Raw genomic sequence first — 25207 nt, forward strand, 5'->3', positions numbered from 1 at the left:
GATTGGAAGAGGATCCAGCAAAAACTTTTTTTGTATGCTTGTCTTCTGCATAGATAGAAGATAAATAGAATTTACCTGCTGAAGTCAGCAGCATGCTTATATATAAAACCTGAATAGATGCATAAATCATAGTCACATTGGTATTAAAAGCAAAAAAAAAAAAAGGAAAATAAATAAATTTAAAATATATATAATTCAAAAGCCGATTAGGTACAAAGACAGTGCCAGCTGTTTGTTGTTGTCAATGCTACAGCTTGAGTCCTACCAAAGCACATGAAATTTGTGCTCATTCTAGGGGCCTAATCATACATATGCATATGTAAGCATATGCACATGTGTGTAGAAATATATTTGCATGTGTATACATAGAGGTATAGAAAAATACACAAGGTCTACAAGTAAAAGCTCAAAGGATGAAGACAAAACCAAATGCTTTACACATTTCTATAAGGAGTTTAGTTTGTCTCAACAGATAATCCTAAATAAAGTGTTGGCAACAACCTACCAGAGCTTAAAAATAAAGTCTAAAATTGGAAAACTGAAGTTTAATTTACATTAAAAAAAAACAAAAACCAACAAAAAAAAACCACCAATAACACCAAAAAACATTAGGCAGCATGAATGGAAAAATTAGGCTATCTACTTTTATGATATGTAGACCTACCTTCTATTTGGCCAGCTTCTACTGTTCTGCTAACTTAAGACTATGTTTGTTTCCTTTGGCAGCGGGGTACAAGGCAACATTATTGCAAGACTCTCTTTATCTCAATGTTGAGAATATCACCACTTGATCCAACAGGATTTGTTGTGCAAACAATTGACAACTGTTCTGGTTCCCTCACTTGGGAATTTTTCTTACTGAGGCCATGCTACTGAAGCTGCAAACCAAGGGGCCTCATATTTAAGATGCTATTTACATTTCAGATTACTCCTCCTTCAGTAAGTCACCAAAATAATTTTGGATTTAATTTAACTGAAGATACAGACTAAACAAAAATTATGAATATATATATTTTCAATCTTGGGTTTCAATTCTACCTCATATATGAATAATGTAATTAACTTATTGCTTCTATAGGTCTCAATTGGCAGATATTTTGACAAGGTAAGAATTTTTTGAATGCTGCTTGGTTAGTATTTTATTATTTCTTCTACGGGAAATATTTTAAAATAAAGAAAACAGCCAATTGAAGAATTTAACCTGAGTAATAAATGAAATCCTTTATTCTTTCTTTGAAAAAGTTATTAGAAATCTGAAAATTCATTTTCAGATATTTTATAGTTTCATTTTTACAGTACAATTAAAGCTCGTGAAACAGAAGATTTCAGAAAAAAAACCCCAAACAAACAGCAAACAAACAAAAACCAACAAATAACAAAGCAAGGACTGCATCTTGTGCATCTCCAGCTCTCTGCATTGCCCTCTACAACGTTCCTCAGCTCCAACACAACAAACACATGCTCAAAGGCCACTCTCCACAATTTATTCCTTAGTCATTCCCATGGTAAGGACAGGAAGCAATGGAGATTTTTGTGATGGGAACACCTGTCAAGCTGTAGATAAACCGAGATGAGCAACTCATTTCACAAAGGTCTATGAATAGCCATCTCCCAGTAGTGACCGATTCCTGCTGCCACGTGCCAGGTCCAAACAACTCAGAGGTGGTAGAAGGTTTGAAACACAGATCTTTGGAGCCACATGGTCGTTTTAAGTACTCTTTCCAACTATCTATTTCTTGCCCTTTTCTATTCTCCTGTTTGTATACACAAATGCATTTGTGTACGTAGCTAAACATATATGCACATGTACCCACACACCTCATAATTTTGTAGTTTAAGTGGTTTTTACAAATATTGCCCTGATTTAAAAATAGTGCAAAGTCTGAACTCCTTTCTAGACAACTCATCAAAAACACCAGGTATCACTATAATAAAGAACTTGGAATTTGAGGAGAGGAAAGGAGTCAGCACTTCTTAATTTCTTAACTGCTGCTTTTTATTAGCACCCCATTTGGTTTAACTCCAGCCACATAGCTTTCAGGATGTTTTAATTTTTAGCTGCCTCCAATGCTTTTCCCAAAATTGTATATTTAACACAGGCTTGGGTCTTGTGCAGGCCTATTTGAAACTGCTTGAGCAGTATTATTCTACCCAATGGTTTAAAAAATAATTAGAAAGAAAATCCAGTGAAAGCCTGTGGTTTCAAACACTCAAATAACTCTTAAACAGGTCCTTAATGAGATAAGAGCATCCAAAAATGTCTCATTTATCTGTTGTTGAAATCAATGGTAACTTTGATCCTTACACACTGGGATGAAACAGAAACCAACATAGGGTCCTTAAAAACCAACCAAACAAAATCAAGTGTCTGAACAACTGAAGAAGCTCGAAAGACGAAACAGAACCCCCCGCTTTCCAAAAGTTTTAACAGTATTTTTGAAAAGGAAGCTCAGCCACTTCCAAAATTTGTGTCCTGAGCCATTAATAGATGAGATTCTTCCCTTGCAAGCTGCTTTATGCATGTGGTCTCTTAAGCCCACAGAAAGACACACTGACATTAGTGGGGCTCCAGATGGGCATGAGGGGCCACCCACCTGGTCTACTGCTTTCCAGAAGGAACCATCACAATAAGCCCTCAGTGCTAATTCAGACACTAATTTTGCCATTACAGACCATATCCAAGTATCTTCCACATACAAGGAATCACCACAAATAACAGCAGGGGGGAGAAAATAATAATAATAATAAGCTACCAACAAACTGAATTAAACAACACAGCTGAGAACCATTTTTGAGTGGACTGTTAACTTTTGCATAGATCCTCGGTGCTTTTTAACACGGAGAAAAACTGATCCCTCCACAGCCAAAGAACGAAACGCTTGCAAGTAAAGTTACATTAATGACACTATTGCATCATAAAGATTCTCCTCAAACACCTACTTACCTAGTCTAAATAGAAACTAACACGTTCATCTACAAAAAAAGACATGACAGCAAAGGCCAAGAAAGGACTATTAAAGACAAACATGCAGCTGGCCTGAACAGCATCCTCATGCCTACTGCAGCCTACATTTTGCCATGGCAGGTTCCTTGCTCATTCAGATCAGTCTCTCTGACCTAGAGTCTGGGAAGCCACTAACCTGGAAATACAGGAAAATAATTCTTCCTTTGGGCTCAACAGATAAATGATTGAAAACTGAGCCCAAAGTTTTCCAAAAAGCAATTAAGCAATTGTAAATACCTATTCACAAAAGCAGCAAAACCAGCTTAAAGAACCCAAACAAAACAGAACTGTATTGGCCTTCAGTTACAGCAGTTTATAACGCACTGCCTTCCTTCACACAGGTTGAAAGGTTCAACTCTTTCAGTTCTTAGAAGGTTGTTGTGACAGCAGCCAGAGGGCCCTGATTATCTCTAGACCCCCTTTGTGCAAGGTGCTGCAGGAATTGCTTTCGACACAACTTGGCACCCCATCCCCACCAGCAGGTCCTCAGGATGGACCTTCCCTACCCAGTCCCCCCAAACCAGCCTATAAAAATGAAGGGTTTATTCGTAATTTTATCTCTAGGACTTAAAAGTAAGAGAAGTCCCTGAATTATTCTGTCCAGCTTTAGAATTCTGTTGGGTATTTTACAGAGCAATCATACTAAAGCAAATCATACCCACTTCTAACATTAAAACCCAAGGAAGTTACAGTGTTAAATCCCTGTAATAAACAACACATCTCATCAGCTGTAGGCCATGAAAGTTGCAGGCAGACCTGCAGCTCTACATACATTGGGAGTGTAACCCCAATGGAAGCTGCTAAAGGTTTCCATGTACAGATGAAAGCAGATCAATGGTGTCTCAGGTTGAGAAAAGCAGCACTGGCATAAAAAAAGAAAAAAAAAGAAAAAAGAAAAGAGTGTCCTTTATTCCTGGCCTGTCTTCTGCTGTCCAACTACTAGCCTGTAGTAAACTAACTAAAAGGAGACTCAAACAGTTAAAGCATGGGCTTTATATATGTATCTGCCAATTTTGACAAGGATTATCACATTTTTCACACGCTTAAAACCAAAGTCATCTTGTTTTCACAAGCTAACAGAAAACTAATGGCAAACTATCAGAAAGAGCTACAGTTACAGCTGCTACCTTCAACTCTTCTTCACAATATTATTAAAGTATTGGTCCAATTATATTTTTCTCTCATTCTTTCCACCCCGTGAAATTACAGCTTTCTCCTGCTCTTCCTGGTTTGATCACAAAATTGGTGCTTCACACGAGACACGTACGTACAAATTAGAAACGGGAGATACCAAAGCATTCCAGGAGAGCTCTTTCTTGTGGGTAACCTTCCAGCGTGAGGCCGAGATGACACAGGCTCTCTGCTGACCACCATTTAACCGTGATGCCCCAATGAAACACATACTCATGGCCTACTTCATGATCAGCATGCTCCACAGTCCTTAGTGAACCGAGCACTCAAACCGCCTTTTTAAAATTTAAGGAGGACACAGTGAAGTTCCAGAAACAAGCAGGCAACAGCAATTTTAATATAAATATCCTACTTATTTGGAGGACTCTTTTATTTCAACTTGGCATTAACGCCCCAACTCTTAGTTCTGGATTTTTGCAAATCTCTAGAAGGCTTCTCCCAACATTTCCTCGAGTTAGGCATTTAGTTTGCCCCCTAACACTTGAAGCTATCTCCGACATTTTGACATGTTACTTTCCTTTTAATCAGCAGCAAAGAAAAATAAAAATCTAAATAATGGTTAGACCTGCCTACTAGTGCTACCTGGCCGAAGAAAACAACACACCACCGTACTCGTGGCTGAAGACATTTGGCTTTCCCAGAGCAGAAGGCCACGGAAAAACAGATCACCACACATCTATCTGAGAGCAAACCCTTGCCCAAATATAGCCAGCGACCAACGATAACCACAGGCTGCTATCAAACGCCGATACTGATCTTGCAAACATCGGTCCAGTTCTTGGACTACCCCTGAAGTTGAGGACTCGCCAGCGGGTCTTTGTACAAGCGGGGCCTTAACGACCGCAGGGGTTTAATAAGTCAAATAAGGGGCCCGAAACCGCTGGGGAGAGCCCAACCGGGAGGGGGTGGGGGGGCACATTTCGGGGGCTGGCCAGGACCCCTCCGTTGTTCCAGCCACCGAATTCCCTGGAAAACATCACTCTGGGGATGAGCCGGGGGCTCAGCACCCACGGAACTTTCCTCACATACACCGCACCTCCAAGCTGAGGTCCGCCCGCACCGACATCACCCCCCCCGGCCCGGGGCGGAGCGGGGCTGAAGAAGTAGCCCCCCCCCAGGGCCACGAAGAGAGGAAGGCGGCCCGGGCCGGAGCATCCCCCTCGACAACAAAGCTCGGCCAGGACGGTGCGGGAGGAGCCCCCAGCGCCGAGAAAGGGGCAGAAAGTGACAGGCGGGAGCCCGGCGCCCCCTCCCCGCCGCCCGCGGCCCAGCGCGGCCTCAGCCGGGCCCCCCCTCCCGCTCCCTCCCGGAGGTAAACAAGCCCCGCCGCCGCCGCTCCAGCCCCGCTTCCCTCGCCCTCCCTCGCCCCGCCGCCGCCCCGCACTCACCTCAGCGGCCCCCCGGCGCCCGGCCGGCCCCGGAGCGGCGCAAGGCGGAGACGCACACAAAGGGTAATAAAGGGGGAGGAGGGGAGCGCGGGGGGTGGGGGCTGCCCAGCGGCCTGCCTGCCGCTCCCCCGCCGAGGTGCCTCCCGCCGGGGCCGCCTCTCGGGTTCGCTCTCCCTCCGCCGGCGGCCGCGGAAAGGGGGGGGGAGGGGAGCGGGGAGAAGGGGGAGGCCGGAGGGGTTAGGGGAGAAGGGAGGAGGAGGAGGAGGGGAAGGAGGGAGGGAAAGAGGGGAGGGGGGGGGGGGGGGGTTGTTTGGGTGAAGATAAACTCCCCGGGTTCCTCCGGCGGGGCTGGGGGGGGGGGGGGGTGGGTGGGTGGGAGGGAGGGAGGGGGGGGGGGATAAGGGAGAAACTCGGGGGCGCCTGGCAGCGGCTCCCCCCGCCCCCGCGCCGCGTGCCGAGAGGACGGGATGAGGCCCTGTCCCTTTAACGGTGGAAATAACGGGCCCCCCCGGCGCCGTCCCCGCCGCCGCCGCCGCCCCCCCCGCGCCGCGCTCCTCCTCATCCTCAGCTGCGGCTGCTGCTGCTGCTGCTGCTGCTCCGGCGGCTGGGGCTCGGGCTGCCGGGGAGGAAGGGGAGGCAGCCACTGCGCATGCGCCCCGGGGAGCTGGGGAGGCCGCGGGGGGGGGGGGGGGGAAGGGGAAGGAGATGGGGGGGGTGGGGGGGGGGTGTGCGCTGAGGAGAGGGAGGGACCGGCCTTCCCACCGGGCCGCGCGCGCACCCGGAAGGAGATCGGGCCGCGGGGAAGGAAGGAAGGAAGGAAGGGTCGGGAGGAGCGGGGGGGGGGGGGAAAAGGGGAAGTTGAGGGGTGTGGGGAAGGGCCGGGGCGGAAGTGGGAGGGTGGCGGGGAGGAGGGGGAGGAGGAGGAGGAGGAGGAGGAGGAGGGAGCGGGGCGGGTGGATGGATGGGAACGCTGTGGTCACGTGAGATGGGGCGGCGCGGGGGCTGCCGGGAGCGCGCGGCGCGAGGGTGGCGGTTGAACCGCCGCCTCAGGTGAGGAGGGGGGGGGGTGTCGTGAGGGGAGGGGGCGTCATGAAAGGGGGTGTCCTGAGATGGGGGGGGGGGATGTCCCGAGGGGGGGGGGGATGTCCCGAGAGGGGGCGTCATGGGGGGGGGGGTCCTGAGGGGGGTGTGTCCTGAGAGGGGGGGGGCTCATGAGGGGGGGGTGTCCTGAGAAGGGGGGGCTCATGAGGGGGGGTCCTGAGGGGGGGGGGGGTCCTGAGGGGAGGGTGTGTCCTGAGGGGGGGAGGTGTGTCCTGAGAGGGGGCGTCATGGCGGGGGGGGGGGGGGGTCCTGAGAGGGGGTCTCATGAGGGGGGGTGGGTGTCCTGAGAGGGAGTATCATGAGGGGGGGTCCTGAGGGGTGGGTGGTGTCCTGAGGAGGGGTGGGGGCGTCATGAGGGGGGGGTGTCCTGAGAGGGAGCATCATGAGGGGGGTTCCTGAGGGGGTGTCCCGAGGAGGGGGGTGCCCTGAGGGGGTGTCAGGCCGCTCAGCCGCCTCAGCCTGGCCCGCCCCCCCCCCCCGGCCCCGCCGCCGCGGCGGGAAGGGGGTTTATCCGCTCCCCGGGGCTGGGCTCCGTGAGGGGAGTCACGGCCCCCGTCGCTCCAGGCCCGCGTCTCCGGGCCGGCCCGCCGGCAGGCCTGTGGGGTCCCGCCGGGGGGGGGCTGTCAGCTCCCCGGGGCGCACAGGGCGCGGCGTGGAAAGGGGGGTCCGGCTGGAAGGGGCGGCTGTGGGCGGCACCGGAGGGCTGCGGGGCTCGGGGAGAGCTTCGCGAGCCCCGGAGAAAAAGCGGGAACGGGCATGTTCCTCCTCCGGTCGCCGTGTTGCTGTTGCCCTCCTGTGTAAGGAATCTGACGGCTTCTGTTCAGCTTCTGTTCGGCTTCTCCGGCGTCCACGTTCCCTGCCTTGTGTCCGCTCCCGCAGCGATCGCTTCATTTATGTATTATTGTTTTGGTTTTTTTTTAGCGGTCGCTCTGGTCGTTTGCAGGCGCAGCTGCTGCTGTGCCGGGGCGCTGAGTGATGCTGCCCTTACAATAGAAGGAGCACAAGGGAGAGAAGAGGGCAATGGCTGTGCTAAAAGAAGCGTTAATTGTTGCGGGGCAAGTTTTGAAAGCCCTTTGTTAGCACAAAGAAGGAGAGATACTGTTCTGATGCTGCTTATCTAGAGAGGCATTGTTGTTATTAGTACAAGTTGCAGCGATCTAGACGTGGATAATTCCTGTAAAATCTTAACTGTGGTTACTTAAAACGTTACCGTGTTCCTGCAGCTTGTTCCAGCTGCAGAAGCATAAATACGTTGTTCAAAGCTATCGTAAAAGTGGTTAAAATGAACAAACTGCACTTGGTTGCTCAGAGGGGAAGGTATCCAAATGTCACTTGTCAGTACAGCTTGCTTGAAGGGCATCGATCTGGTTGCTCACAGGAGTGTGTCTGAAGTGCCACTCCTGGCTCCCTGGGAGGGCAGCTGGTGGGTGGCTCTGCTGTCCTGCTGGGATTGGCAAAGGTTGTTCACAGACAGGTGAATGTCACCTGTGCCTTTAGGAACTTGCCAGAAAAGCCTGGAAGAAAACCTGAAGATAAATTTCCATATAAGTTGCAGTAGGTACTGTTTGCATTGTGTTGAAAAGCATCCTAAGGCAAGTGCCTTTCAGGTATTGCATATAAACATGCATTTCATCTCATCAGAATTAATTAATGCCTCAGTTATCTTTTTTATTATTTTTTTTTTGGGGGGGGGGGAGAGGGGTGGTACAACCCAACCTCTTACAAATGAATAACTGTCTTGTGTGTGCTGCACTAGATTTAGTTACCAGCATCTGAGTAGGTTTTCTGACTAAAATTATTTGAAAAACAGAGTAATTTAGTAGAATTCTGTGTTCTCTTTCATATTTAAAGATGAAAACTTCTGCAATGAGTAAACGTAAGTCCAAGGAGAGTGTTGGAGCAAACAAAGAATGCATCTCACAGGTTAGTAACATCTTCATCTTTAAGTTATGAAACTTCTCCATCCTCTGAAGTCCATGTCATTCTGTAGTTTTTTATTAGACCAGTTAAAAATGCACATACAAAGACTTGATGTAGTTTCTAGGCTGTAATTGTTTGGTGTGGTTTTTTATTTGTTCTATATTTACTGCAGCTTCTCACCTGATGTTGGCTTGCTTCAAGTGATCTACTTTTTGGAGTCTTGATAAAAATCTGAAGAACTGTCTTGAGCTTTTACAGCTATTTGTGGCAACAGATTTGCATAAATCTATTTTTATGTCATCAGATTCTTTTTCTTCCAGGTTGTAGGGTGAATCAATGTAGGGGACTTGTTCTTAACAGCCTAGGTTAGGCAGGACAGCAGCTGCCAAATTAGTTTTCAGTTTGGTGGCTGGGGTTTGTTAAGGTTTGTTTTTCTGTTTTCTCAAAGTGGCTACTTTGAAACTGTGATGCATCTTGCAGTGATTTGCCTCTGGTTCAGCGATTTCTTGTATTTCTTCATTTACCTATCAATTCCCTTTATAGGGGGACAACCTTTGTACTTGTGAATGGACAATGCTGTGTGTTCATTCATTAAAACAGAATAAAACTGAAAATTAAATCACTAAGACTGTAGTAGAAGAAAAAGCAATGGAAAATCAGATAAGTACAGCTCAGGCTAAAAAAATACTCCTTTCATGGAGCAAAATAGGATCCTGTTGTTCTTCTATCCATTATTTGGACTTACTGTGGAGTGCTTCACAAAGATGCAGCCATGCATTTATTTTTAAACCAAAAACTCAGACTGAACAGCAGGAATTATAAAAGGAAGAAGTATGCAGCTATTTTAGGAAAGCTGAAATGAGGGATGGGGAGAAGTGGTAATAGGGAGTCCTTCAAATTCTTAAAAATAGGGGTTGTCCCACTTGTGTGTTGCTGGTCAAGTGGCAGGAAGAAACCTGCTGTGGTGCTGAAGGCTGGGAACTGAAGATAGGATCTGGAGTAACCTGGGAAGCAGGAGTCAGTGCAGATAAATATCTAAAGATATCCCAAAGAGTAGTTAAAATACACGTATGCACTCTGAGTGGAAGGGCTTCAGGACTCTAGTCATCAAGCTGGACAGACTTTAGTCCATCCTCGATTAACAATGTATTCACTGCAGTTTCCTCCTGCTTCCTGCCCCCTTTCAGAATGTTGGGAACAGGGCACCTGAACTGACTCTTCAGAGAAACAGACTTGGATACTTTGTAATGTTTGAAGGTGGCAGCTCCAACCTTGTTGCGAGTGGTGGTGAAAGTGTATTCCTGATCCTCAGGGGAACAAATCGGGGGGAGGGGTTATCTTTTCATTTGAGTCAGCTGGTAAATGTTTTCTTGCCTGTGTTACACACTAAGGTAGAACTATGAATTAGATCAGCTACTGACGTAATTTGGGTGCAAGTATAAGGTCCCTTTGGGGATAAAGGAAAGGAGCTATAGCAGAAGGGACCAAAGATGTTGCTGTCACTGAGTTGAATTCTCTCTGCTACGCAAGAGCCTGTGAAGTGTTCTGCCTACTGCAACTTCATTATTTCTCTCAAGACCCCTGTATGATTTATGACAATTACAATGTGTATGTTACAGAGTGCTTGTAACACCACAGAAACCTGCCCCTTTTTATTGCAGTCATTACATTACTGGCACATTCTGGTGTTTGGAGCATTTTTTTCTGCCTTGTGTTATCTCCACAGGTGCAAAAAATTTTACGTGAAAGATTCTGTCACCATTATACTACTGGCAAACTGCTTGGGGTTGAACATCAATACAGGTGAGTGAGCTAATTAATGAAATGCTAATTAACCTCTACAGAAGAAAAATAATTGGGAAAAGTCAAAATTTTCTCATACCTGTGTTTTTTTTTAAATTACACAGGCTTAAATGTTATGCAGCTCAATGTTTCTAAAAATTGTCTCTGCTGTTAAGAGTTTTTATTCAACAGTTAATTGCTGTTTTGCCAGGGTCTAAGTTTTGGACTTCTTGCCCTTGTTTCAACTCTGTAGTTCCTGAAACACTTTTCTGAGCCTGAAGGATAATTTTAATGCATATTCGGAGGCTTTGTTTAATGACTTGATGAAGCAAAAAGTTACATTCTGTCCTTGTGAATTTTTGTTTTTACTTAAGGTTTTGCTCATGGTGTTTTGGTAAGCTGTGTTTAAAGTAAAGCTTAAACCTTGGATACCAACATCATGTTTCTTGAAATATGTACCCAGGGTCATCCAGATGTGGAGGTTAAAGTTAGGAGGAAGGGATCTATTTTGACAATTGTCCCTCTTACAGGTGCAGGCCAAATTCCAAAAGCAACAAATTTGTATGTAAATAACTTGTTTTAAAAAATACTTTTTCTCAAGAGTCACTCGGTGCAAGTTGAATGGCCTGATGTGAGCATTAGCTTCCTTTCCCTTCCAGAAAGGAAAAGAACATTTCTGTTATTAAACAAGTGCAGTGTAACTAACACACATGCAGAGCTCCCATAGGCATGTTTATGGTTGTGTGACAAAGTGTTTCTGTGATGTTAGTTTGCTACAAAACAAGCCTCCCCTCTCTGTATTGGAATTCTGAAAAAGTGTCTTTGACTTAATATGCCACTGTTGGTGAGTGATACTGGAGAGAAAACATGATGAACTTCCCAACTCCTGGTTTTTCTCTTCCAAGATGTGTTGGGGCTTTCAAATAGTGAGCAAAACCATATGGATTTGATGCACTTGACTCCTTGAGAAGTGACTGCAAGATGTCAATATTCTAAGTCAAAACAAAACACACAAAAACCCCAGCATATTAAATGGTTGCATTTGTAAACATTTGGGAATTGGAAGTGTCAAGAACTTTTATAAATATTTTCAATGTGGCACTAGGTGATAAATCTGTCTGAAGATAACTTAAGAATTGTTCTTTGTTCCTGCATTTGGGTGGGGACAGAATATGAACTTGAAGCTCAGTATTGTTGTTACCATTCCCAAGCTTTGAATGCCTGAATTTTGCATATAATTGCTTCTATCAAAAGTGACAAAATGAATATATTCCACTAGATGATTAATTTTTTTTACTGGTGTCAAGGTTTTCATTCAGGCTGTTTTCCAGTCTTCCTTTTTGGTGAACTACAGCAGTATCACAGAAAGCAATCTTCTTTTTCTTTAAAGAAAGGAATAATTATTGAAGTTTGCCCCTTTCATCGTGGAGAATTGTAGAACTTTATGAATTAGTGATAGTCCTGACTTCTCCATATTTTAATATTTTAAAATATCTTAAGAAATCTAAACACTCAACCTTTTGTACTTTATTGTAGTTCATTTTACCTGCCCCGAGTGCTGGCTCTTTGAGAGCAAGATAAAATGTATCAAGTTTTCTCTCATGAAGATTCTTGCAATTTGCAGGAGTTGCAGTGAATGTTGTTGTCTGTTTTGAAGTTTGTAACCTCTTGCTGTTGTAAACACAGACATCTGCTGGAACTGCTGAAACGAACCACAGTTCATGGAGAGAGCAATTCTGCCCTCATCATTGGACCCCGAGGATCGGGAAAAACTGCGGTGAAAACATCAATTAAACGTTCATACAAGGGCAAATAAAGCAAGAGATGAAACCTCACTGAAGCCCTGGGAGCTTTTGGAGCTAAATTTTCATCTGCCTGTTTTTAAAGAGAGAATTGCTAACTGTTTGCATAGAACTTCAAAAGATTCTAGGACTTCTTGTGAGCAAATTCTGTTGAATAACAATATGGGGAGAAATGGGTTTCCTAACGTTCTCTTGTAATTTTTCAAATGCTGAGTTCCTAGTCATTTAGGAAAATGAAATAGCTTTGTGTGCAGCTGACAGAAACATGTCCCTGTCCATCCCTACAGTGACCTGCAGAACTATCATATCATAGACTGGTTTGGGTTGGAAGGGACCTTAAAGATCATCTAGTTCCAACCCCCCTGCATGGGCAGGGACATCTCCCACCAGCCCATGGTTTTGAAATTCTTTGTGTATCTTCACCAGGTTTCCTGACATGCTGCAGAAACCCCAAACATGAAACAGGGAAATAATTTTTTCAGAGCAAGTCATTTGTCATTCAGTGATCAGTCACAGATTCTGCCTTTCTTTAGCATTTCTCCTGTCACCGTTCTGTCATGGATCTTGCCACAGAGATCAGCTTTGCAATTAAAGCCACCTCTGGTTACTCTTTAAAAGTTAACCTGGTATCACTATTGGGCCTCAAACTCTTTAAGCTGCTTTTTTTTTTTTTTTTTTTTCTTATTAAGGCAAAAGCCCTAGATATTGCCCCAGAAATCTAGTGAATAAAATACTGGAGTTATTTTTATATTTATTTCCCTAACAATATAGCAGAATGAACAAAAGCAACTGCTGCAGGCATGATAGTGAATGTGGAGTTGTCATTTTAGCATTTTAGTCTTGAAAATACTTAAAAACATTGTTGCCTGATGAAACTGCAGTTACTGTTTCCTATCTGATAATATCCTTTTGTACACTTTTCTTACTGCAAACACATTAATCTTCTTGTAAAGACATGATGTATTTTTTTTTTTCTCTAGTTATTAAATCATGTCTTAAAAGAGATCACAGAAAAGAAACAAGTTAAAGAGAACCTCCTGGAAGTTCATCTGAATGGCAAGTAATGGCATTATTTAAATGTTAGATTCAGTTGTTACATGTTGTATGTACTGAACAAAAATTTTGGTTTCAGCAGTTGTTATCTAACCTCAATTATGGACACGTTTCTGTGAGGTCCAAAACACCTGCCTTTGTATCTGTTTGTGTAAAGAGGACTTTTGTACTTCTAATGTCTTTTCAAAGTGTTAAAAATCAATTCAGTTGTGAGCTAATTGTTTTAAGTTACTTCTTATTACACCTGGAAAATTAATGTCTAGTCCTAATCTAGAAAAAGACATAACATTGTAAGGCTGGAAATGGAGAGAAGCCTCTGGGTAAGTTTCTAGTGGCTGCAAATGTGGCCTCTTGGAGTGAAGGAAAACTGCCAGTTCTTCATGAGAAATCATTTTCTTTCAGGGCTTCTGCAGACTAATGATAAAGTGGCCCTGAAAGAGATCACCAGACAGTTGCACCTGGAAAATGTGGTTGGGGATAAAGTCTTTGTAAGTATCAACTTCATTGTAGTCTTTGCTTATCTCCCTCAAAAATCCATGCCTAGAAAATGAGCTTTACAGGACAGATGTTGTTGAGACTGAAGGGGCTTTGAGAGTTTATTGGCAGAACTGCAGTGGGGTCAAGTGTTCTCAAAACTTTCTCTTTTAGAATATTTAATAACTGATGGCAGTAGTCAGCTGTGGCAGCACCTATTTGTGAAGACCCTGGTTTACAAACACTCCAACAAAACCTTGTGTTCTACCCATTTCCTAGTTGAGCAATGTTGATGCATCCTGGTACTTTTTAAAAAACACCATCAACTTTGACTTAGAAAAGGAGGAAGAATGGAAAAGCTCTCTTAAAATGTACTTCAAGCCTCTAAATGAAAAGGACATGAAGCATTCCAAAGAGACTCTGTTCAGAGGCATAGAGTATTTTGGAAACACTGGCTTTAACATTTCAAGACCAAGAGTAAGCAAGATGATCAGCCAAAAAGCTGTATCTTTAGTATATTTTCAACTTTTCCCAGCACATAAGGAAATCTCTTCAGGCTTCTTCATTTTCCATAGAATTTCTATTTGAATATTTGCTTCTATAAGAAACTAATTTACATTAGTGTGAAAGTCTCTAAGAAAGAGAATAACTGAAGTGCTTCAGATTAAATGTCACTCATTTGGGTGTGAAATAACTTGGGCCACTGATCTCTGAGCTACCCTGGTCATCGCCTGTTAATCAGTGAGTGTTCCTGAGAGGCCATCTTCTGGCCCCACAGAAGACTGGGTTTCTTATCCAAATGATTTCAAATACAAAGAATGGAGAACCCCTTCTTCTGGGGAGCTAAAATTTCCCCAAATACAGCTGCAGTAATAACAGGAAATAGCAAGTGTTTCATGTCAGCAGAACTGTTTGAATAAGTTATCTTTTCAACAGAGAAGTAGAACAACATTTTAAGGTCCACAGCTCCACTACCAAAATACTGGTGGCAAAACTGGACGTACTTCCATGTATTTCCCCATTGTATTTCCCATGTATTTTTCCCCATTGAGTTAGCATGAAGTTCTACTTTGAGCTCTTAGCTATCTAATCCCTTTGTTTCTACATGGGCATGGAAACATACTGACTTGCACTGTCCATGGAAGCTTTTCCTTTCTTGGCTTCTGCAGCTCACAGAGAGTAAATTGGCTTTTCTGCCTTCTTTGACAGAGTCTGTGGTCTTCAGTGATTTCCCATCTCACTACATGTGTGCTTCAGAGTCTGTAAATGTGCCACCAAAGCAGGATGGTCATAGAAATTCCTTGTTTTCAGTTGTGAATATTTGATGCTTTCATCTCTAATAAGGTTGCCAATTAAAAACCTGCACACTGATCACGCTCAGGGGAACACATTGAGTGGCACTTTTTGCATGCGTGTAGATGGACAATGAGTATGAAATAGCTATTAAAGGAAAGATAAAGCTGCTTGTAAAGGTAGCTTATTGTAGACATTCTTCTGATCACTCATTTTTGCATCTGTGAGGCAATTAGTTTGGGGTTTTCAGGCTGGAAACAATTGGACCAATGCAGAGTTAACCATCAGTTTTCTTGTCCTGAAGAGGTTATGATTATACAACATGAAGTAATTTGGTGAATTTTTTAATATGCCCTAGTTTTGAAAACAGGTTTTTACAAAGAAATGGCCTCCATTACATGCCTGGACTTGATGTAGTTATAGAACTCTGAGAATGACATTGAAAATCTGCTGTGAATTTTTTTTTTTCTTCTGTGTAGGGCAGCTTTGCTGAGAATCTTGCATTCCTCCTTGAAGCTTTAAAGAAAGGTAAACACCTGGAGCCCCTGTTTTGAAGCCCTGTGTGTGTGTGTCACTTGGCTGAAAAGCATATGCATGTTTCTTCAAAGACTTGTACAAGTGGTATGAGAAAATCTCACCCAAGAATGTGTCATGGCTACAAATTCATGTAAAAATACATACACCTAACATAACTGACACCATAAAGGCTTGCATGGTCAGCTACGAAGGACAGATTCTTTTATCCAGATTAAAGCTATTAAAAATAGTGGTTGCTATTAAAAATTGCCCTGGAACTTTGTCTTCCCTTGCAACCAGAAGTGATGCTTGGCAGAAAGCTGCAAAACCTTACCTGTTTTCCAGTGTATTTGTCTTTTTACTGTTGGAGCAGTACAGGAAAGGGGCTTGGTGCAAAGCTAAAAGGAAGTACGTGAACTGTTAAAAGTGGCAAACGTAGGAGCTGTAGAGATGGAGGTCTGATGATGATGGTACCACACTCACTTCTACAATTGCTGTCTCAGGAAATCGAACGAGCAGTTGTCCAATCTTGTTCATACTGGATGAATTTGACCTGTTTGTTCACCACAAGAATCAGACTCTGCTCTATAATCTCTTCGATATATCCCAGTCAGCACAGACTCCAGTAACAGTTATTGGACTCACATGTAGACAGGTATGAATTTGCACATCCTCATTCAAAGTTTTTAGCTGATTTTGTCTTAGTTGGAATGTTTTCTCTCTTCCTCTCCTGGAATTTTACTGAATTTACGAAGAGAGTTTTCTCAGCTATCCATTTTTACAACTTTAGGACTGGGAAGGGGGGAGTGGAAGGGATAAAAAAATGCAATAATTTGTGCTGAGATCAAACTTAGATGACCAAAAAACTGCCAAGCCTTCAGTTTGACTGCTGGAGGAGCAGCTGTACAATTCTTAAGGAAGCAGAAGACTGTTGTATTATCACAGAAGGGCCTTATTTATCCATGTGGCCGTTTCATGCTGGTGTTTGGTCTTTGGGGAGGTTCCTGAGCATTTCAGTTTCTTGATTAGGAGTTGGTAAGAAGAGATTTATATTAACCTACAGTGTTTAAATCACTGTGCTGAGGACAAGGACATTTTTTTAAGCCAACCCTTCAGTAGGGTTATTTTGCTATAAAATCAGCATGTTCAAAATGGATTTCAGTTGAAGTTGCTGTGATTTTTACAATGACATTGTAGGGATCTGTGGACAGATTTTGTCTCTACTGTGAAATAATTGCTTTCTAGCACTATGGAAGCTGAGACTATAGAACTTGGACTGTTTTTCTCAATGAACTGTCGGTGGTGAAGACAGCTGGGTTATGGCAAGATAAATAATTAAAAAAGAAGGGGGTTGGTTTGGTTTAGGTGGCATTTAGTTGGGCAAACTTCTGGAATTCAATAGAATAGTTAAGAGTTGATTACAATCTTTGCTTCATTCCTGTCCTGACTGGCAGCCTCATCACCCATCATTTAGAACCCTGGATTGCTCTGCTTTTGAATGTCATTAGGATAGGCTGCCCTAAGTCTAATGTTTGTGGTGATAGCTGTTACTACTTATTAATTTTAAAATCACTGGTCCTTGTTGCATCTGACTTGTAAATCAAAAGGGGTCTTACTATTTTACACTGTTTGCTGTTTACTCTTTTTTTTTTGTGAGGAATTTGAGTATTCCTGAAGACTTGCAAATAAAAACACCCAAAGCAACACACAACAAACCCTTGAAAAGTCTCACCCCAAATTCCTAGAAATTATACTGTCCCAGTGTAAGGCAGGGGAATGGGACAATGTTTCCCTACAGGGATGCATCCCACAGCTGATTCCTGGTGCCAGCCTGTTGCTGCCTTCTGAGGAAAGTGAGCTTTTCTCTTCAGCCACCAAGGTGGTGGCAGGCTTGCTTAGCCCTGTGTCAGAACCTCAGAAGATAAATGTTGGTTCTGAAGTTCTTTTGTAAGCTGGATTCTCCCAGTCTGACAAAAGACAAGTGAACTGGCAGCTGCCACCCTACAGATCCACTAAGGAGACAACTTGTCTAGAGCCATGAAAGGCTGGAACATCTTGAGTGCAGACTTAAGTAACTGAAATATTTACATAATCTATGGAGAAACTGGGCTGGGTATCCTAGCAACTAATTATCCTCTGTGATGTGGTGCATCACATGGCTTGGGTAAATGGCTAGTTGTTAGGGATTTCAAGGCACATCAATTAGAATAATTAGCAAAGGTCTTCTTAGAACATTTTAAGGCTGAGAATTTCATAATACTTTTTTTTTAACGCAATTTTTGGTGTTTTCTCGTGTAGTTTTTAGGGTAGCAAAGAATGCACTCGATGTGTCTGGTTTTTTAATGGTTATTTTTACTGTTTTTAACAAGGATATCCTGGAGCTCTTGGAGAAGAGAGTCAAATCAAGGTTCTCTCACCGACAGATCTATCTGATGAATTCCTTTGATTTTAAACAATACATTAGGATAGTCAAGCAACAGCTTTCTCTTCCTGCTGAATTTCCTGATGAGTCTTTTGCACAGAAATGGAATAAAAATGTCCAGGTATTTACAGCTCTTTATACTTGGCTTTAGTAAAACTTGTAAACTAAGATCAGTTTATAAGAATAAAGCCTTTTACCTAAGATCAGTATTTCAGTGTTTGAGTTGGATATGGAATAAATCAAATCATGACAGAGAATCTTTGCTCATTGAAGTCTGGAGATAAAATGCTAAGAGCCACAAAAGAGACAAGAAAGTTAAAGTTAGATATGAAGAACTGTACTGTCAAGCATAAGCTGAGCTCTTTCTGAAAGCTGGCTAGCTTATTTTTTCAAATGAGTACTGAATGATTTGCTAAGATGATTAAAAAAATCAGTTAAATTTTCTTTCAGTACCTCTTAGAGGATAAAACTGCCCGAGATGTGCTGCAGAATCTTTTTCACTTCACCAAAGACCTGCGCTCACTTCATTTGCTCTTGGTATGTATTTGGACATGTCTGTACTGAAGTGTAAACAGCACTTGTGTTTCTCAAGCCATTTTTCTCTGAGCTTGACTTGAAACACCTGTTTTTTGAGCAGGCTTTTTGGTTTCTTGCATGCTCTGTCAGTCCATGCTTTATGAATGGATTGGTTCCACTTTCTGCAGCAGGTGTGCTGTAAGGGTGCACTGTTTCATTACAGTGGTGGTGGGGTTCTGGGATTTACAATAACTTTTGCCAAGTCTTTCCCTTTATAAAGCACAGGTGTGAAATATTTCCCAGTTATTATTTCCTTTCTGAGGTTCTGTTTGGTTGCTGGTGAATTCTGAAAAATGCTTCTACTAAAACCTATTTTTTCTATCCTTTAAGTCTGTTGATCTACCCAAATATTCCTCCATTCCTCCTCTTTCACTGAATTACTCTCACCAGGTCTGTCACTATCCTGAACCTGCTTCTCCTCATCAATGTCTGTCTTCTTCAAAGATGAATAAATTTAAATTTTCTTGCCTTCTTTTTTTTTTTTAACTTAGGTCTCTTGTTGTATTCTGGCATCATCTTACCCATCCACCATGTCCTCCTGACACTGTTAGAGCTTGTCTGAGTTCCTGGCCAATCCTCACCTCTTTCCTAAACTACTCTGGAATAACTCTCTGTGTGTATATGCACTTTGGACATAAAAGCGCACGGTGCTGCATTTGGACTGACTGTCACTTAGAGCTAAAATATTTGTTGTTGTCACCCCTCTTTCCCCTCCTCCTTCCTCCTGTTGCTCGTGGTACAGTGTTCCTGCACACACATCACTGGTGTTTGTTCTAGTTGCTCCTGGATACCTCTTCAGTGAGAGTGTTCCCATCTATCTACAGTCTTGTTGTCCATGCAGAGGAAATACTTCCTTTCTGTTATCACTTCCAGTCTCTTCTGATGCAGAGTATCAGATGACACCACTTTATGAACAGCATGTCTCATCAGGCACCACTGTGTTTTCCAGAGCTGGTTTCAATGATGGAATGACTTAGGTAGCCCAGGTGCTGTCCTGAATTCATCCGTTACTGTGACATTAGTCCAGGAAATGGGATCTTAATCTTTTAAGTCTTGAGGTGCTGGAAGCTTGAGGCTACTAATCCCCAGAAACACTGAGGTGGAAGTTCTGATCTCCTGAGTGACCACATTGTCTGGCATCAATGTGGAGAAAAATCAGGCTGCTGCCTGCCAACTCTGACGGGAGGCTGCTGTGGCCAGGAAGCAGAGGGTACGGCTGACAGGGAACTTCCTCCTATCACAACAGATCAGCCAGAGCTTAACATGTGGTCGGGTCCTCTCAGAGGGGCTTTTGTTTTGAAAAAAAAGTCTGCCTTCCTCACTCCTGTGTTTTAACACAGTTAATACGAATGCAGTAACATTCCTTACAGGAGATAAGTAACACTTAACCATCTGAAAATACCAGCTTTCTCAGTGTGACAAGCCTGCTAAACATACCTGCCCATCTTTGAATTGTGCAACTATTCAGATTTTAACCTTCAGCTCTGGGGTGGGCTGTTCTTGGACTCTTCAGTGCTGACAGCTTTTCCCACCACTCTGAAAACTAGCTCACAGCCTTCCTGCTCTACCTGTGAAACACAGGGCGTGGTCCCTCTTCTTCTTGGGAGTCCTTTGTTGAGTTTGTTACAAGGTTGCAGTTGTGTCTAGTTTAGTGGCAATTCTTTGTGGCTTGAACCAAGGCCAGACAAATTCCTGAAACTATTGGGTGCCTCCCATGGACCTCCAAGGTGTGCCAGAGCTGAGCCTGAAGTTCCTCATTGGTTCCTCCAGCATGTTCTGAATTTTTCCTTCAGAAAGGGGCTTTTTCACTCTGAAGTCACATTGCTCACAGAAGTGCCCGATGCAGGTGCTAGTGCTTCTGGTACTCATCTGTATTGGCTGAGGATGGTTTAGTTACCCTGCAGGATGAATTTTTCCTTAATTTTGAATATCTGCAGGAGTCTGCCACTTGAGCTGGTGAGAGCAGCTCTGTGATGGGCAGTGTGGTGGTGGTGACATTGGAGCTACTCTCATTACCCGCTTTTCAGTAGCAAGGACTCATTTTCAATGACCAGCTAATTTCTGCATTGCATAAGGTGCTTCCCAGCACTTTGCATTGTCAGATGAACCCGTAGGGTTTTAATGGAAACTTCCTATCTGTTTTGTGTTGCAGTGCCCTCAGTGGTACTGTGCAAAGCCTGGGAAGAATTGGACAAGTTAAGTTTTTGTGTTTAGTTTTTTAGTTAAGTAAAATAAGTGATATTTTGCATAAGTAGAGCTAGGTTGCTCATAACCGAGCTGGTAAAATCTAGTGTTGCTTTTGGCAAGTACTGCTTCCCTGTGGTCTCTGCTGTGGGTGGCTTCAGGCAGGGGACACCCTGAGTCCCAGGCTCTGTTCCCTGTAGGCACTTGGCCCTTGGGTGTCACCAGCTCTGAAGCAGAGGGGACAGTGCCCGACCAGAGATCCTGCTGGGTTTCTTCTCCTTTCCATTTCACGTGTCTGTTAGTGACTTTGGGCTGTTGTTTCTTCACTTCTTCCCTGCCCCAATTCCCTTTAGTCTTTATAGTATAAACCCTCATTCCATACCTTGGGAAGTCTGCATGATGATGCAGCTTTCTGAGGCTGTGCAGTTGAAATCTGTAAGGAAAGAGGACTGGGAGAGGCTGGTGGCAGACAGACAGCATTGGATGTTCTCAGAATAACCTCATGGATCCTCATGGATCAAATGAAGTCTTTCACCCCACAGACCTGCACAAGTCAGAGGAAGTCACTAATAGCCTTTTCTTTTTCTGTTGATGAATATTAAACTGCAAAGTGTCTGTAAGGTAGAGTTAAAGCCCTGAAGAGGAAGTGCAGGTGACTGCAGTGTAAAGGCTTCTGCATCACCCATAGCTTGGAAAGGCCGAGGTCAGGTCAGCTGTGTGTTGATTACCTTGTGTTTGTTCAGAACTCACTTTCTGTGAGGGTAGTTGAAGATGGTTAAAGATTCAGATCATGCAACTAGGTGAGACTTCAGCATGTGGTCTAAAGGGGCAACTCCTGTTGACTGAGAGGTCTTTCAGTGAGATGAATGTGCTGTATCTCCATACAAAGGTGTGTTTAAAGCTGTTCTAAGTCATTCTTAAAACAATCACTGAAATATGCTAATCCACTGAAGTTAATATCAACAAGTTAATGAGTGTTTATCTCCTCTAGTGAGGAGGTTTTAAAGTTTTAAGCCTGGAAAACGTTCCTGGCAAAATGTAGTTGTAGCTACCAGCTGTTGACAGGGTTTCAGTACGAGCCTGCTTTGTGTAGGGTTTATTCATTAATGTTTCCATGGGGTGACTCCAGGGGAAATGCGTTCTTCTGCATTCCATTTCCAAGCAGAAAGTATGTCTGGTAATTACTAATTAAATGAAAAAAAAAACCAACCCAAACCCTTCTGCTTTATTTTTAGATGCTTGCTGTGAGTAACGTGACTGTGTATCACCCGCTTCTCACCGCGTCAGATCTTCAAGAGGCCAGCAAGCAGTACAGGATGGACTCAAAAGCAAATATTGTCCATGGTAAAGCTCAGCTTTCCCCCCAGAACATGTTTCTTAGGAATAAGGACTGGGTCAAGTCACTGCCTGAAATTGTTGTCCCGTTGGTTTAAGCTGCACAGGGAATATACCTCGACCTGAGAAAGTGTTTCGGGACCTGTGCAAATAGCGAGAAGAAACAAACTCCTGGTGATGATGTGAAGCCCAAACACAGGGACAGGAGGAACTGCTTCCCAGATCAGGAAAAGTTACCTTAGCCCATTGCTGCCTTATGGCTCCCAGATTTGACAGGCCTTGGTTTGGCCTGGCCCTGTGATTCTCAAAGTCTCATTAGTACCACAGAGCTAATTTGCTGTAGTGCTTCTCCAGCTTTGAACAGCAAATCACCTTTTCAGTCTCTCATTTCATGACATGCTGTGCAGTAGCAGAGAGATGATCTCGATGCTGCCAAAAATTCTGTGTCCTGCCATGCAATCTGCAATGATGGTTTTGCTTTACACTTAAATTTCTCGCTTTTTGATGGCAGCAGCTCATCTCTTAACACTTTTATGTCAAATATCTGGAAAATAATTGTTTTCTTATTTAGTCTCTCCGATTCTGAAATTTTTTTACATGATGGAGATACCTAACACAAAGAGGTGAGGCCTACAACATATATAAATAGAGGAATAAAAATAGTATGTGAACTTATTGCCTTTTTTTTATATGCTTCAGAGAAATACTCAGAGCTCTTCTCTTTCCCTCTAGGTTTGTCTGTCCTGGAAATCTGCCTAATTATAGCTATGAAACACTTAAATGATGTTTATGAAGGAGAACCATTTAACTTCCAGATGGTTTACAATGGTGAGAGAAATGCATGAACTTCATAAAGAATATTTTTTTATTTTTTCCCCCTAACTAACCTTTTTTTCCCCTTGCAGAATTCCAGAAGTTCATACAAAGGAAGGCACACTGCATGTACAACTTTGAAAAGCCAGTTGTTATGAAGGTAAGCCTGAAGTGTTGTTTTTTGGTTTTTTTTTTAATAATTTAGAGTATTGAGATGATGTTTTTTCTCTGTTGCACAGAAGTCACCTGCAGCCCCAGAGCTGAGGCTGGGAGCTCCAGGGCAGTGAGAACCCCCAGCTGTTGGAGCAGACACCCAGGGTGGAGGGTTTGGGCACCACTGAGCACCTCCCACTGCCCCCCAACCCCTGCCTTTGCTGGGGTGGGAGCTCAGGGCTGTGCTGAGCTGCGAAACAGTTACACTCAGGAGAGTCCAGCACCAGTGTGAGGACTCTCTCAAGTGAGCTTAACTGAGGTAGGACTGGGGTTCAGCAAGGACTCTACCAGAAACAGCTTCCAAAGCAGAGCTCAGTGTAGGTATCTCCAGCCTGCTCAATCACTTCTCCTGCTAGAAGTGATTTCTCCAAAGTTTAATTTACTCTTATCACATCAAAACCTGCTTTCCTTAATCCAGTCCCAGTAGGTCTGACTGGTATCTGGACTCCATTTGTAGCCCAACGCGGCTGGTTTTGCCTCAGCCAACTGCAGGCTGAAGTGCACACTGCCAACCAGTGTTCTCACTGCTGTTAGGCTGTGGCTCATGAAGAGGAACTGGCCAGGCGGTGCTGAGGGGCAGATCCTGCTGAAGGTGGGATCCCAGGGGTGGTGCTGGTGCCAAATGTTCAGTTCATGATCTTAACCCAAGGCCTGGCAGCCCAGTGTCCACAGCTGTGTTCCAGTTCTGCAGCTGAGCAGCCTGGGCTTCTGATCCAGCACTAGTCAATGACACAGAAACTGGCAATTCTGCAGAGCTGAATTAACAAGTGCTGTGTCCATCCCTGAGGAACAGTCATTCCCAGGCAGTTACACCTACACCAGCTTCCAAATACTTGAAGAAGCACAGGAGAAACTGAGCTGCCATTTCCTGTCTGTTGAGGTGGCAAGTCACAGGGTTCTGTCCAAGCAGCCTCTCCTGGGTCATCCAAAAGGATCTACTCCCTCATGTTTTTCTTCTGCTTTTAGGCATTTGAACATTTACTACAGCTGGAATTAGTGAAGCCCATAGAAAGACCCTCTGTCCGTGCCCAGAAAGAGTACCTCTTAATGAGACTGCTTCTGGACAACAACCAGATCATGGATGCTCTGCAGGTGTACCCAAACTGCCCCACAGATGTCAAGCAGTGGGCAGCCTCATCCCTCAGCTGGTTGTGAACTTACTGGGGACTCACAGAATCATTTTCTACATCAAAACTTTTGGAGTTGACTGTAAACCCCAGAAGCTGATAATGTTGACCCACAGGAGGGTGCTCAAATGAATAAATTTTTGGAAGAAGCTTATTTTGCTGATTGATCTGGAATCTTGTTTTTTTTAAGGAGAACCACAGTGCTTAAACAGTGCTGTTACCTTCTGCTGGCCAGAAATGTGCCTGAGGGCTCAGGCAGTTAGCTCAGCTCTAATTGCTCCTCTTACCCAGTTTCCACGTTGCAGGAATGGAAGTGCTGTGGAGTTTCAGTCTCAGACTAAAGCTGCAGTAGAGACCAGCTCAGGTCCATCTCTACAGCATTTTAAAGCTCCTAGTGTAGTTTTTCTTCTCAAAGTTGACTTCATCAAAAACTTGCTTAATTAAAACTTGAATCACAGCTGCAGCTAGGAAGGGGTGTTCTTGTGCACACTTCCACACTCAGCTGTTCCCTCTGGGAAGGAGCAGTGCTAGAAGTAGGACTGTACCCTGCCCCACACGTCACCTACCCAGGGGCAGCTCTGACCCAGCTGCCTCACAGCTCTGTGGGGCAAGAAATGGGTTTCACAGCTGTTCCAGTGAAGGACAGGAGGGAGACGTGCATCATACTGTGTCTGCACAGGATGTGTCCATCAGAAATATGTTCCCTTCCATGTGAGAGGAACACTGCTCTGGTTCCACAGCCCCCTTGCTGGTGGCTTTGGGCAGTGAGCTCTGACCCTCCTCTTTGGTTTCAGCAGGGCTGGTGGTTCTCCTGCCTAGAGGACGTTGGCTCACTCTTACTTTCAAGCCTGTACCATGTTCTACACACTTGGAGCAGCCCAGGGGCTTGTCTGTTCAACACCTGAGGAGACTTCAGCCATGTTTGCTGATGCTTGGGTCCCCCTTGCTCTGCTTTCACTCAGAAATCCTTCTTTTTCTACCAAGAGGTTACTTTTTTTCTCCTTGCTGCTGCA

The 25207-nt window shown here is 44.0% G+C and overlaps 2 protein-coding genes across 9 annotated transcripts in view; one reads left to right on the plus strand and one right to left on the minus strand.

Moving 5' to 3' along the window:
• MBD5 (methyl-CpG binding domain protein 5) overlaps positions 1 to 5829 on the minus strand; it is a 143695-nt gene extending 137866 nt beyond the window's left edge. For 4 of the 5 annotated variants that reach the window (XM_051623500.1, XM_051623503.1, XM_051623502.1 and 1 more), the window contains exon 1: positions 5584 to 5829. The gene's annotated coding sequence lies outside the window, so the exon portion shown is untranslated. The remainder of the gene's footprint in view (positions 1 to 5583) is intronic. The other variant, XM_051623504.1, reaches the window with a different exon arrangement.
• ORC4 (origin recognition complex subunit 4) lies at positions 5584 to 24348 on the plus strand. 4 transcript variants are annotated; one of them, XM_051623544.1, is made up of 14 exons: positions 5584 to 5646; positions 8536 to 8607; positions 10331 to 10407; positions 12073 to 12163; positions 13169 to 13244; positions 13644 to 13729; positions 15488 to 15536; positions 16028 to 16179; positions 17894 to 18067; positions 18397 to 18483; positions 21942 to 22050; positions 22774 to 22869; positions 22947 to 23014; positions 24034 to 24348. In XM_051623544.1, the coding sequence occupies exons 2-14, from the start codon at positions 8536 to 8538 to the stop codon at positions 24220 to 24222; spliced, it is 1326 nt and encodes a 441-aa protein (XP_051479504.1). In that variant the 5' UTR covers positions 5584 to 5646; the 3' UTR covers positions 24223 to 24348. The 4 variants fall into 4 exon arrangements, with proteins under 4 accessions (XP_051479504.1, XP_051479502.1, XP_051479505.1 ...); XM_051623542.1 differs by lacking the exon at positions 5584 to 5646 and adding an exon at positions 6543 to 6633; XM_051623543.1 differs by lacking the exon at positions 5584 to 5646 and adding an exon at positions 7349 to 7481.
• Positions 24349 to 25207: the final 859 nt, after the last annotated feature.

This window comes from Apus apus, chromosome 6, assembly GCF_020740795.1.
Source record: "Apus apus isolate bApuApu2 chromosome 6, bApuApu2.pri.cur, whole genome shotgun sequence".
Lineage (NCBI taxonomy): Eukaryota > Metazoa > Chordata > Aves > Apodiformes > Apodidae > Apus > Apus apus.

What these genes read in the sequence shown, in the direction of transcription:
- ORC4 (XM_051623544.1), top strand. Translation starts at nt 8,536, where the DNA reads ATGAAAACTTCTGCAATGAGTAAACGTAAGTCCAAGGAGAGTGTTGGA. An exon ending in ACAAAGAATGCATCTCACAG is followed by an intron (nt 8,608 to 10,330) that starts GTTAGTAACATC and finishes TTATCTCCACAG; the next exon opens with GTGCAAAAAATTTTACGTGA. An exon ending in TGGTTGGGGATAAAGTCTTT is followed by an intron (nt 13,730 to 15,487) that starts GTAAGTATCAAC and finishes TCTTCTGTGTAG; the next exon opens with GGCAGCTTTGCTGAGAATCT.